The sequence below is a fragment of the Ictalurus furcatus genome, chromosome 5, assembly GCF_023375685.1.
Source record: "Ictalurus furcatus strain D&B chromosome 5, Billie_1.0, whole genome shotgun sequence".
NCBI classification, from domain to species: domain Eukaryota; kingdom Metazoa; phylum Chordata; class Actinopteri; order Siluriformes; family Ictaluridae; genus Ictalurus; species Ictalurus furcatus.
Window position 1 is genome coordinate 4624364 of NC_071259.1, and position 12500 is coordinate 4636863.

The window sequence follows — 12500 nt, forward strand, 5'->3', positions numbered from 1 at the left end:
TCTGTAGTGCAGTCAGGCCTGCTTATGATGGGAGTCTTCATTGATGTAACGTCGTGATCTTTTACTATTTATCATGGGACTGAGAGAAGGAACAACATTCACTGGTCCTGAATAGGGAAAAAAAAACATTTCCTAAACACTTAAACATTTAGTTGAGGCACACTGGTTAAAGTCCTTGAGAGTATGATGTAAAACATTACAAATATTAGTAAGGTGCCAACTTAATGCTATATTAAACACGCAGCGATGTTTTGAACTTGTTGATCAGATTAGCACTATGTGGGCGTGGCTTACTATTCAAATGAGCACTTGGTCCAAAAATCCAAGGCAGCCTGAACACATAAAGACAGCAGGCAGGCATACACAGACAGACAGATAACAAAAGGCACAGTCAGGGAGGCACAGACAAAATGGCAGCGACAGACAGACATGGCTAGACAGACAGATTAGCAGCATTGGCCTTATCACTGGCATGAATGAAGGTTATTCAGCTTTACGCATGATTAGCCCCTCCCGCTTCATCAAAAAGGGGAGATATTCTGGTGAAGTAAATGTAGGCATTGAAAAACCAGCCATTATTCAAACATTGTGCAGTCACAGTTTAACTTCTCCTGGGGCTTTACGTTTCTGTTATGGTGATCAGAAAGCTTGAACCGAATGTTTATGAAATGATAGCGTGCACATGTTTGCTTTGTTTTCAGATTGCCTCTGAGGAGAATCAAGCTTTTAAAGCCATAGCCCATGCGGTGCTCAACGTCCCATACCCAGGTAAATTGAAAAGCGTTATAAACGTTCACGTTGTACAGTCCACCCACTTCTCGTTTTGTTTTCCAGGGGATTCAGTAAGTGTGAGTCCTCCGGCATTGTCGCACCTCCTTCCTGAGGATGATACATTCTATCAGTATCACGGAGGCCAGACAACTCCGCCCTGCCGCCAGACGGTGACTTGGATTGTGTTTGAGAAGCCCATCTTCATCTCCAGAAAGCAGGTAAACAAGCACAAACAAAGCAAGCCCAAAAATAAGATACACACAGACAACTAGCAGCAAGGAATGTCTTTACTTTGCATTCGTTATTGAAAACTAATACAAAAGTTTATATTTAGCTAGGCAATACCTTCCATCAAAGCAGAGTTAATATTATATATTGATATATAATGGGAGAAGAGACGAGCGTGTTAAAAGTCAGGACGCACTCAAGTGTCAGACACTTTCAGTTGTACAGTGTTTTCTCCTTCTCGTGGTTATGTTTTCTTCCGCTTTTCACATTTACAAACTGAAAGCAGTGGTAGATTTACATCACTGTCAGTCTGTGCGCCCCATTGCCTGGGCCCAGTTGTTCAGAATTATCTGATCGGATTTCGGCTATCAGATCAAATCTTGAAGATGGGTTGTTCAGGAGAAAAAAAAAGGATTCTGAAATCAGATTAGATCATGTAATCCAATCTTGCTTTTGATCAAACCTTCAGTATGTGGTGTTCAAAACTTTTCAGCAGGATTGGGATACCCGTTATCCAAAAACTCAGGATTATCCTGATCCCAGCAGAAGGGTGGATTCACTGAGGATATATCCGGAACAAAATGGAATAAAACTTTCAAACTGGTCAAATAGTACAACGTTTGTATCATGTAGTATATACATTTATTTATACTTTGCACTTGATTTGTTTAACCGTTACAGTCATAATGTAGATAAAGTAGACATTAGGCTCCCAATGAATCCTTTCAGTACAGTAAAGTAGAAAAGAAAAAAAGATTTTGTCCCCATAAATAATCCCCCAAACAGTCAATATCAAACAAATATATTTAATTTTAACTGTCATTTGTCACTGTATATTAATTACAATGACTCGATCGTCAGAAATGAACCAGTCAAAAGTAGTTTCTAATAATTGCGTCCCTTATTGCTCTCCACATACGAAGAAATCTGAACGTCCTTATTTCGTTAATTATTGGAAATGTAGACTTCTTATGATTTAAAACATGTGTTCAAAATTTCCACAATGTATCTGTGAATAATGTAGATTGGTTTGTTTGTATTGTTTTACTGTGCTGTTTTCTGTCTCTTCAAATAAAAACACTTAACATGACCCCATGTTGGTTAATCTACCTGTTGTTCTTTACATAGCTAGTAGCCTACATGTAGTCCGGTTTAGAGCACTAGTAATCCGGATTTGGTAATCTTGAAAGGTTTGTATCTGGATCAGGTTGATATGATCCAATCCAATGCTGCTTTGAAAAACCGTCACAAAAGTAAGATGGATTATTTGATCCTGGATAGCAAAACATGGGATTTTCAAATCCGGATCATACTTTTTGAACAACTGGGCCCCGGGGGGATCAAAAAAGGGGCGTGGTCTCAAGATTGGCAGCTGCCAACCTTGAAATAAGCTTTACCAAGTCTGACCAGTGATAGTAGTGTAGGTATTTTGAGGAGACAACTAGGAAGTAAATACTGTAATGCCGTTATGTAATCGTTAAAACAACAAACAAATCAGATCTCATACCAATGCAACTTTTCCTTCTATAAAACGAGGAGGTGCCACCCCTTAGGGTGCTCTTGCCCCCCCATAAGACAGGATAGAACGATTTGTATCAAAACTGTATAGTATAAGCTAGAAAATGATTTAATTACCAGTCACTAAAGCGAACTGATATGAAATATTTTACTCACCATGCTCTGTTTTCATCCGGTTTTAGTTTTTAATAATGAGCTACTTGACTTGACTTGCACGTGTAGCCAGCGGTCGTTAGCATAGGCCACAATTCACTTTAACTAGAACTACAACTTTGCGACTAATTAGCAACCTAGCTCATTTCCAAAACCGAAATTTAACTGAATTTATTCTTATGCCGGTCAGAAGCTTATATTAAAAAAAAAAATAATAATAATAATAATGAGTTAAAATCGACACAAAACTGGAGAAAATATCTACAGCCGGCGCAAGTAAACAAACCGAAGTTTAATCCCGATTGACTTGGTACTTCTTCTTTTTGTTTTTAATGGCGGTTAGCAAACCACTAAAGGTGCATTACCGCCACTTACTGGACTGGAGTGTGGGCAGTAGCTTGGCAGGAAAAAAGAGAAAAAAATAAATAATAATTTATAATAAATAAATAAATAAATAATTATTATAATAATAATAATACTAATACTAAAATTAAATTAAAAAACACTAATAATAATACCAAAACGGGGCAGGGCGAGCTTTCAACCATGACGCTTCGGAAAGGCCTTAACGACCATTTATATATGTGGCAGGGAGCGAGCCCATTGGACACGTAGTTAATAAGGGTGACGTTTTAACCACGTCATACACCCCCCACTACAGAATGGTGCAGAACTGCTGAAAACTCCTCGTTAGCATTAGCGGTAATGAACGCGGTGCGATTTAGCATTACGGTTCATATCCATCGTTCATTTAGTTTAAACGTCAACTCCCTTTATTTCCGTAAGTATCTGCCCTAGTTAGGCTATTGTGTTTTTTGGTATTAACAGCACTGCTTTCCTTTTTAAAACAGCTCATGACTACCAGCATGGGTCGGCTCTGGTCTGCGTGAAGTGGGCCTGGGACGGTTCTGATCTGGGTGAAGTGGACCCCGCACCCAGCGCAAAACGTCGGCAAAATAGTCTCAATCGTTTCTGCTCCGTTTCTGCCTCTAAAAGCTTCGGTTTTTAAAATATTAGACATTGAATTATGGTGCGGTGCCGCCGATACCGTTACTTTTATATTTTAGCAATGAAATCAGGCCCAAGATCCCGCCCCCGCCCTCTCTCTCTCTCTCTCTCTCTCTCTCTCTCTCTATAAAGACCTACAGTATAAAACACATTAGACATGTTCACGAATTTCTTGTCCAGTATTTAGGAAAACGTAATTATTTATCTGACAGTTTTCAGTTTATTTTAATTCAGGTGTGTTGCTATTTATTTATTTATCTATTTATTTATTTATTTAAAACAAATTTGAATAATGTGTTGGTTATTATTAGAAATAAATGAGCTGAAGCATATCCTGTCACGTGTATTATACATTCACTGAGCATTTTATTAGGAACACTATAGTAATACTGGGTAGGGCCGTTACATGAAGAATTTGCACTCAATTCTTCATGTAACGGATTCCACCAGATGTTGGAGACGTTCCTGTGAGATTCTGGTCCGTGTCGATGTGCCTGCATCACGCGATCCTGCAGATTTTTCATTCATCAGACCAGGCTATTTGGTCTGCTGTTGTAGCCCATCTGCCTCAAGGTTTGACCTGTTGTGCATTCTGAGATGGTTTTCTGCTCACTACAATTATACAGTGTTTATCCGAGTTGCTGTATCATTTCTGTCTGTTCGAACCAGTCTGGCTATTCTCCTTTGCGTTTTCATCCACAGAACTACTGCTTCTTTATTGCACCATTTTACGTAAACTCTAGAGACTGTTGTGTGTGAAAATCCCAGGAGATCAGCAGTTGTAGAAATACTCAGACCAGCCTGTCTGGCACCAGCAATCACACCATGGTCAGAATAACCTGAGATCATATTTTTTCCTCCATTCTGATGGTTGACGTGAACGTTACCTGAAGCTGCTGGCCCGTATCTGTATGATGATGGGCATTGCACTGATGCCACGTAATTGCATGAATTAGTAGGTGTACGTAAATAGTGTTCAGTGAGTGTATGTGTGGTTGAGTAGTATCTACTACATCCATCCATCCATCCATCCATCTTCTACCGCTTACTACTTCTTCAGGGTCTTGGGGCCTATCCCAGGGAGCATAGGGCACAAGACGGGGTACATCCTGGACAGGGTGCCAATCCATCGCAGGGAACACACTCACATACACACTCACACACCCATTCATACACTACGGACACTTTAGACACGACAATCAGCCTACCATGCATGTCTTTGGACATGCAAACTCCACACACAGGGCCACAGTGGGAATCACACCCCCGACCCTGTAGGCGTGAGGGGAAACGTGCTAACCACTAAGCCACCATGCGCCCCGTATCTACTACAGCATATGTTTAATATTACAAGTGTTATCCATTTATTTTATTGAGTCACCATACATGAAAAAACAACATGTTAAATTTTGAAAAGTATTAATGTTACGGATGTACAGGTGCATCTCAAAAAATTTGAATATCGTGGAAAAGTTAGGGTTTTTTTCCCCCTCGTAATTTAATTAAAAAAGTGGAACTTTAATATATTCTAGAGTCATTACAACATAAAGTGAAATATTTCAAACGTTTTTTTGTTTTGTTTTGTTTTAATCTCGATGATTACGGGCTTACAGCTGATGGAAATCAAAAATCCAGTACCTCAGAATATTAGAATAAAGAATTTATAATACAGAAATGTCAACCTGATGTCGCTCTAATCAGTTAATTAACTCAAAACACCTGAGGTTTCCTGGGAAGGTTTCCTGAGACTTTCAAAAGAACTGGACTGTTGCTCAGTGGTCTAAAGTCCTCTTTTGCGATGAAAGTAACTTTCATTTGGATCATTTCAAAAATAAATTTTTCCCACGATATTCAGATAAAATTACAAATCTGCTGGAAATCTGTTACCGTATTAAGTTGCATGTTGATTTGTAATTTAATCTTTTGTGTGTGTAATTCCATTATCAGTGTAAAATTACTAGTATATCTGTTCCTGTTGTTGATTTTTATTATTATTATTATTATTATTATTTTTATTTTTGCAGGAACAGGTGAAGTATGCAGTCCTGGATGTCTGCTCTAATATCTGTCCTAATGCTAAGTACAGTCAGTGCTTTGCCCCTCACAGGTTTGTACGGTACATAATTTTGGTTGATTGCCCAACAGTGGGATCTGAAAGAAATATTTATACCTGCTTTTACGTGCTGTTGAATTCTCTTCACTCACTTTTTGCTTGAAAGTTTGTGAACCCTAAAAATGTTCCTACATTTCTGCATAAATATGACCTAAAACATCAGCAGATTTTGACACAAGTCCTAAAAGTAGATAACGAGAACCCAGTTAAACAAATGCGACAAAAATATTATACTTGGTCATTTATTTATTAAGATGAGCCAATATTACATATTTATGCAGATACATAGAAAATGCTAAAGAGTCCACAAACTTTCAAGTACCACAGTACGTCGTAAATCTAAAATATTTAGTTGTTTCTCATGCCTGTGTTTTTTTTTTTTTTTTTTTTTTTTTTTTTTAAAAACTACCTCTCAAACCTGTATAGAAAGTTGTCATGTTTATGTAAAGGGGTAAAATGACAAACAAAAAAAAAAAACCAGTAACCTCAAACAAAGTAAGTCATTATTAGCTGACGTTTTGTGTAACTGAAAAAAAAAAAAATCTTAATCTGTAATAATTTGCTGTTTTGTCTGCTAACCCTATCTGTCCTCTTTGTCTCGCAGTTCCACACCTTAATTACTGCTACACAGAAGACTCCTGTAGTAAGTCCCAACAACTTTTCCTTTTTTTTCAAAAAAAAAAAAAACAGTAATAAATAACTACAGAAACATATACAAAGTCACATGACCTTTACTGACGATACCAATATTGGGCCTCTTTTAATCTTTTAGTAAAGTTGTGTGTAAATGTTTGAGTAAGCCTAATCAAATTAAAATATTCAGAGTGTTTCGGAAATGCTGATTTTCTTCATACTTTCGTGTGTACAGTCCTCTCCGAAAGTATTGGAACTGCAAGGCAGTTTTCGATATTCACCGAAGACATTTTTGTTTGAGCGCAAAAAATGAACATGAGACGATGAAGAGATCATAATTTCAGCTTTCTTTTCCTGGTATTTACCTCTAGTGTTTTAGTGACATAAGGTATGCCAACTGCTTGACGTAGTGCGTGTTGTAACCCTAACATTAACAGTGGATGCATTGAATTTTTAAGGTAAAGGCTGAAATGCAGAAGTTGGAAGTTATTTTGACTCACTTCAATGCCTGTAAAAATATTTAATAATATATAATGTCTATAATAATAAGCGAGCGATACATCTTCCATCAGCGGAGGTATTTGTTTACAGATTACAGCTACACGCAGACAGACAGGTCCGTCCTCCGTTTACACCACCATTTCTTTTGTCGTAATTAAATGATTAGTTTCATTTGTCTTAATTTATGGGTTGGTGTTGGCCCACTTTGTTTATATTTCATATTCCTTAAATGACTGGTTTTATATGACAGGTCCATATAACTGGGTGAAAATGTTTCCTACCTGCATCGCCAAAGAATCGGGGCTACACTCTCCCATCAACCTGCAACGTGGTGTTATTAAGAACAACTCCATCGATCCTCTGGAGCTGCAAAGCTTCGATGTGCCTCAGAAGTCTTGGACTGTAGTCAATGTCCGGGACACTGGTACACACCACTGACCGTAATAGTGACATCATAACACAGTGGCTATGCTAGGTGATAGTCATGGTAAAGCTAAGTGACGTAAAAAAAAGTGAAGGTGGCGTGAAGTAAATAGCATTTAAAGTAGGACGCTGTGCTCAAAGGGCAACAACAGAAACAAGAATTTAAATAAAGAATTGAAAGAATTTAAGTAACAAGTAAAGTATAGAATTAATTTAAGCAATTACATTAAAGAATCAATCAAATAAACTATCATTTAAAAAAAAAAGGTTGAAAAAATAGTCATCAAACATTTCTGAAAGTCAGACAGTCTAAGGCCTTACTGAACAAACCATAAAAAATGTAAACCTTCAACAAGTGATTCTATGTTTTATTACTTTAGATTATTACAGTAGTATTTTAGTAGTACTTTTATATTTTTTATCTTATAATTTGATGTTTCTAATATATATGTGTATAATAGTATTATCATATTAATGCTCACTAAGTGTTAACAAATTGTACTGCTTATATTGTAACATTTATTTTACTTACTTTTCACAGAATTTTGCTACAAATTAAATTTTGTGTGTGTGTGTGTGTGTTTAGTTGTTGTGAAGTTTCAAGCAGGCATGACTGTAAAAGGTGGCGGTATAAAGCATAATTACCGAATCGTAGAGATGAGATTCCACTGGGGTTCGAATACGACCAACGGATCAGAGCATAAATTTGATGCTCGCAGGTTCCCTATGGAGGTGCACACACACACGCACATACATACGCACGTGCACACACACATACACAGGGGTTGTGTTCTCATCCACTTGAATGCACATTAATTCAGTTTTCCAGATAATCACTTATGTTATTGATGTTATAAATAAATTGTCACGCGTTTGTGTGTGTGTGTGTGTGTGTGTGTGTGTGTGTGTGTGTGTGTGTGGGTTGTTAGATGCAGATTGTGGGTGTCGCTCCTGGATTCGCTGACGTGGAAGCTGCTTCTGTAGTGCAGTCAGGCCTGCTTATGATGGGAGTCTTCATTGATGTAACGTCGTGATCTTTTACTATTTATCATGGGACTGAGAGAAGGAACAACATTCACTGGTCCTGAATAGGGAAAAAAAAACATTTCCTAAACACTTAAACATTTAGTTGAGGCACACTGGTTAAAGTCCTTGAGAGTATGATGTAAAACATTACAAATATTAGTAAGGTGCCAACTTAATGCTATATTAAACACGCAGCGATGTTTTGAACTTGTTGATCAGATTAGCACTATGTGGGCGTGGCTTACTATTCAAATGAGCACTTGGTCCAAAAATCCAAGGCAGCCTGAACACATAAAGACAGCAGGCAGGCATACACAGACAGACAGATAACAAAAGGCACAGTCAGGGAGGCACAGACAAAATGGCAGCGACAGACAGACATGGCTAGACAGACAGATTAGCAGCATTGGCCTTATCACTGGCATGAATGAAGGTTATTCAGCTTTACGCATGATTAGCCCCTCCCGCTTCATCAAAAAGGGGAGATATTCTGGTGAAGTAAATGTAGGCATTGAAAAACCAGCCATTATTCAAACATTGTGCAGTCACAGTTTAACTTCTCCTGGGGCTTTACGTTTCTGTTATGGTGATCAGAAAGCTTGAACCGAATGTTTATGAAATGATAGCGTGCACATGTTTGCTTTGTTTTCAGATTGCCTCTGAGGAGAATCAAGCTTTTAAAGCCATAGCCCATGCGGTGCTCAACGTCCCATACCCAGGTAAATTGAAAAGCGTTATAAACGTTCACGTTGTACAGTCCACCCACTTCTCGTTTTGTTTTCCAGGGGATTCAGTAAGTGTGAGTCCTCCGGCATTGTCGCACCTCCTTCCTGAGGATGATACATTCTATCAGTATCACGGAGGCCAGACAACTCCGCCCTGCCGCCAGACGGTGACTTGGATTGTGTTTGAGAAGCCCATCTTCATCTCCAGAAAGCAGGTAAACAAGCACAAACAAAGCAAGCCCAAAAATAAGATACACACAGACAACTAGCAGCAAGGAATGTCTTTACTTTGCATTCGTTATTGAAAACTAATACAAAAGTTTATATTTAGCTAGGCAATACCTTCCATCAAAGCAGAGTTAATATTATATATTGATATATAATGGGAGAAGAGACGAGCGTGTTAAAAGTCAGGACGCACTCAAGTGTCAGACACTTTCAGTTGTACAGTGTTTTCTCCTTCTCGTGGTTATGTTTTCTTCCGCTTTTCACATTTACAAACTGAAAGCAGTGGTAGATTTACATCACTGTCAGTCTGTGCGCCCCATTGCCTGGGCCCAGTTGTTCAGAATTATCTGATCGGATTTCGGCTATCAGATCAAATCTTGAAGATGGGTTGTTCAGGAGAAAAAAAAAGGATTCTGAAATCAGATTAGATCATGTAATCCAATCTTGCTTTTGATCAAACCTTCAGTATGTGGTGTTCAAAACTTTTCAGCAGGATTGGGATACCCGTTATCCAAAAACTCAGGATTATCCTGATCCCAGCAGAAGGGTGGATTCACTGAGGATATATCCGGAACAAAATGGAATAAAACTTTCAAACTGGTCAAATAGTACAACGTTTGTATCATGTAGTATATACATTTATTTATACTTTGCACTTGATTTGTTTAACCGTTACAGTCATAATGTAGATAAAGTAGACATTAGGCTCCCAATGAATCCTTTCAGTACAGTAAAGTAGAAAAGAAAAAAAGATTTTGTCCCCATAAATAATCCCCCAAACAGTCAATATCAAACAAATATATTTAATTTTAACTGTCATTTGTCACTGTATATTAATTACAATGACTCGATCGTCAGAAATGAACCAGTCAAAAGTAGTTTCTAATAATTGCGTCCCTTATTGCTCTCCACATACGAAGAAATCTGAACGTCCTTATTTCGTTAATTATTGGAAATGTAGACTTCTTATGATTTAAAACATGTGTTCAAAATTTCCACAATGTATCTGTGAATAATGTAGATTGGTTTGTTTGTATTGTTTTACTGTGCTGTTTTCTGTCTCTTCAAATAAAAACACTTAACATGACCCCATGTTGGTTAATCTACCTGTTGTTCTTTACATAGCTAGTAGCCTACATGTAGTCCGGTTTAGAGCACTAGTAATCCGGATTTGGTAATCTTGAAAGGTTTGTATCTGGATCAGGGTGATATGATCCAATCCAATGCTGCTTTGAAAAACCGTCACAAAAGTAAGATGGATTATTTGATCCTGGATAGCAAAACATGGGATTTTCAAATCCGGATCATACTTTTTGAACAACTGGGCCCCGGGGGGATCAAAAAAGGGGCGTGGTCTCAAGATTGGCAGCTGCCAACCTTGAAATAAGCTTTACCAAGTCTGACCAGTGATAGTAGTGTAGGTATTTTGAAGAGACAACTAGGAAGTAAATACTGTAATGCCGTTATGTAATCGTTAAAACAACAAACAAATCAGATCTCATACCAATGCAACTTTTCCTTCTATAAAACGAGGAGGTGCCACCCCTTAGGGTGCTCTTGCCCCCCCATAAGACAGGATAGAACGATTTGTATCAAAACTGTATAGTATAAGCTAGAAAATGATTTAATTACCAGTCACTAAAGCGAACTGATATGAAATATTTTACTCACCATGCTCTGTTTTCATCCGGTTTTAGTTTTTAATAATGAGCTACTTGACTTGACTTGCACGTGTAGCCAGCGGTCGTTAGCATAGGCCACAATTCACTTTAACTAGAACTACAACTTTGCGACTAATTAGCAACCTAGCTCATTTCCAAAACCGAAATTTAACTGAATTTATTCTTATGCCGGTCAGAAGCTTATATTTAAAAAAAAAAAAAATAATAATAATAATGAGTTAAAATCGACACAAAACTGGAGAAAATATCTACAGCCGGCGCAAGTAAACAAACCGAAGTTTAATCCCGATTGACTTGGTACTTCTTCTTTTTGTTTTTAATGGCGGTTAGCAAACCACTAAAGGTGCATTACCGCCACTTACTGGACTGGAGTGTGGGCAGTAGCTTGGCAGGAAAAAAGAGAAAAAAATAAAAAATAATTTATAATAAATAAATAAATAAATAATTATTATAATAATAATAATAATAATACTAAAATTAAATTAAAAAACACTAATAATAATACCAAAACGGGGCAGGGCGAGCTTTCAACCATGACGCTTCGGAAAGGCCTTAACGACCATTTATATATGTGGCAGGGAGCGAGCCCATTGGACACGTAGTTAATAAGGGTGACGTTTTAACCACGTCATACACCCCCCACTACAGAATGGTGCAGAACTGCTGAAAACTCCTCGTTAGCATTAGCGGTAATGAACGCGGTGCGATTTAGCATTACGGTTCATATCCATCGTTCATTTAGTTTAAACGTCAACTCCCTTTATTTCCGTAAGTATCTGCCCTAGTTAGGCTATTGTGTTTTTTGGTATTAACAGCACTGCTTTCCTTTTTAAAACAGCTCATGACTACCAGCATGGGTCGGCTCTGGTCTGCGTGAAGTGGGCCTGGGACGGTTCTGATCTGGGTGAAGTGGACCCCGCACCCAGCGCAAAACGTCGGCAAAATAGTCTCAATCGTTTCTGCTCCGTTTCTGCCTCTAAAAGCTTCGGTTTTTAAAATATTAGACATTGAATTATGGTGCGGTGCCGCCGATACCGTTACTTTTATATTTTAGCAATGAAATCAGGCCCAAGATCCCGCCCCCGCCCTCTCTCTCTCTCTCTCTCTCTCTCTCTCTCTCTCTCTATAAAGACCTACAGTATAAAACACATTAGACATGTTCACGAATTTCTTGTCCAGTATTTAGGAAAACGTAATTATTTATCTGACAGTTTTCAGTTTATTTTAATTCAGGTGTGTTGCTATTTATTTATTTATCTATTTATTTATTTATTTAAAACAAATTTGAATAATGTGTTGGTTATTATTAGAAATAAATGAGCTGAAGCATATCCTGTCACGTGTATTATACATTCACTGAGCATTTTATTAGGAACACTATAGTAATACTGGGTAGGGCCGTTACATGAAGAATTTGCACTCAATTCTTCATGTAACGGATTCCACCAGATGTTGGAGACGTTCCTGTGAGATTCTGGTCCGTGTCGATGT

At 37.9% G+C, this 12500-nt stretch overlaps 2 protein-coding genes and 2 long non-coding RNA genes across 5 annotated transcripts in view; 2 read left to right on the forward strand and 2 right to left on the reverse strand.

Annotated features, from left to right (window-relative positions):
• The window catches only part of LOC128607462 (uncharacterized), a 4972-nt gene extending 29 nt beyond the window's left edge, over positions 1-4943 (reverse strand). The window contains exons 1-3 of the long non-coding RNA XR_008385873.1: positions 2674-4943; positions 816-976; positions 1-107 (exon numbers count right to left, since the gene is read on the reverse strand). The exon at positions 1-107 is cut by the window's left edge and continues 29 nt beyond it. This is a non-coding gene — a long non-coding RNA (uncharacterized LOC128607462). The remainder of the gene's footprint in view (positions 108-815; positions 977-2673) is intronic.
• The window catches only part of LOC128607457 (carbonic anhydrase 4-like), a 21596-nt gene extending 15166 nt beyond the window's left edge, over positions 1-6430 (forward strand). Inside the window, exons 4-7 of the mRNA XM_053624327.1 lie at positions 1-45; positions 702-768; positions 835-989; positions 5703-6430. The exon at positions 1-45 is cut by the window's left edge and continues 48 nt beyond it. Of these exons, the coding sequence (XP_053480302.1) occupies positions 1-45; positions 702-768; positions 835-989; positions 5703-5894 (459 nt within the window). The 3' untranslated portion in view covers positions 5895-6430. The remainder of the gene's footprint in view (positions 46-701; positions 769-834; positions 990-5702) is intronic.
• The window catches only part of LOC128607458 (carbonic anhydrase 4-like), an 8880-nt gene continuing 2287 nt past the window's right edge, over positions 5908-12500 (forward strand). For both annotated transcript variants that reach the window (XM_053624330.1, XM_053624329.1), the window contains exons 1-6: positions 5908-6434; positions 7176-7349; positions 7935-8080; positions 8278-8370; positions 9027-9093; positions 9160-9314. In XM_053624330.1, coding sequence (XP_053480305.1) covers positions 7196-7349; positions 7935-8080; positions 8278-8370; positions 9027-9093; positions 9160-9314 — 615 coding nt within the window. In that variant the 5' untranslated portion in view covers positions 5908-6434; positions 7176-7195. The remainder of the gene's footprint in view (positions 6435-7175; positions 7350-7934; positions 8081-8277; positions 8371-9026; positions 9094-9159; positions 9315-12500) is intronic.
• Positions 8297-12500, reverse strand: part of LOC128607463 (uncharacterized) — a 5740-nt gene continuing 1536 nt past the window's right edge. The window contains exons 1-3 of the long non-coding RNA XR_008385874.1: positions 10999-12500; positions 9141-9301; positions 8297-8432 (exon numbers count right to left, since the gene is read on the reverse strand). The exon at positions 10999-12500 is cut by the window's right edge and continues 1536 nt beyond it. This is a non-coding gene — a long non-coding RNA (uncharacterized LOC128607463). The remainder of the gene's footprint in view (positions 8433-9140; positions 9302-10998) is intronic.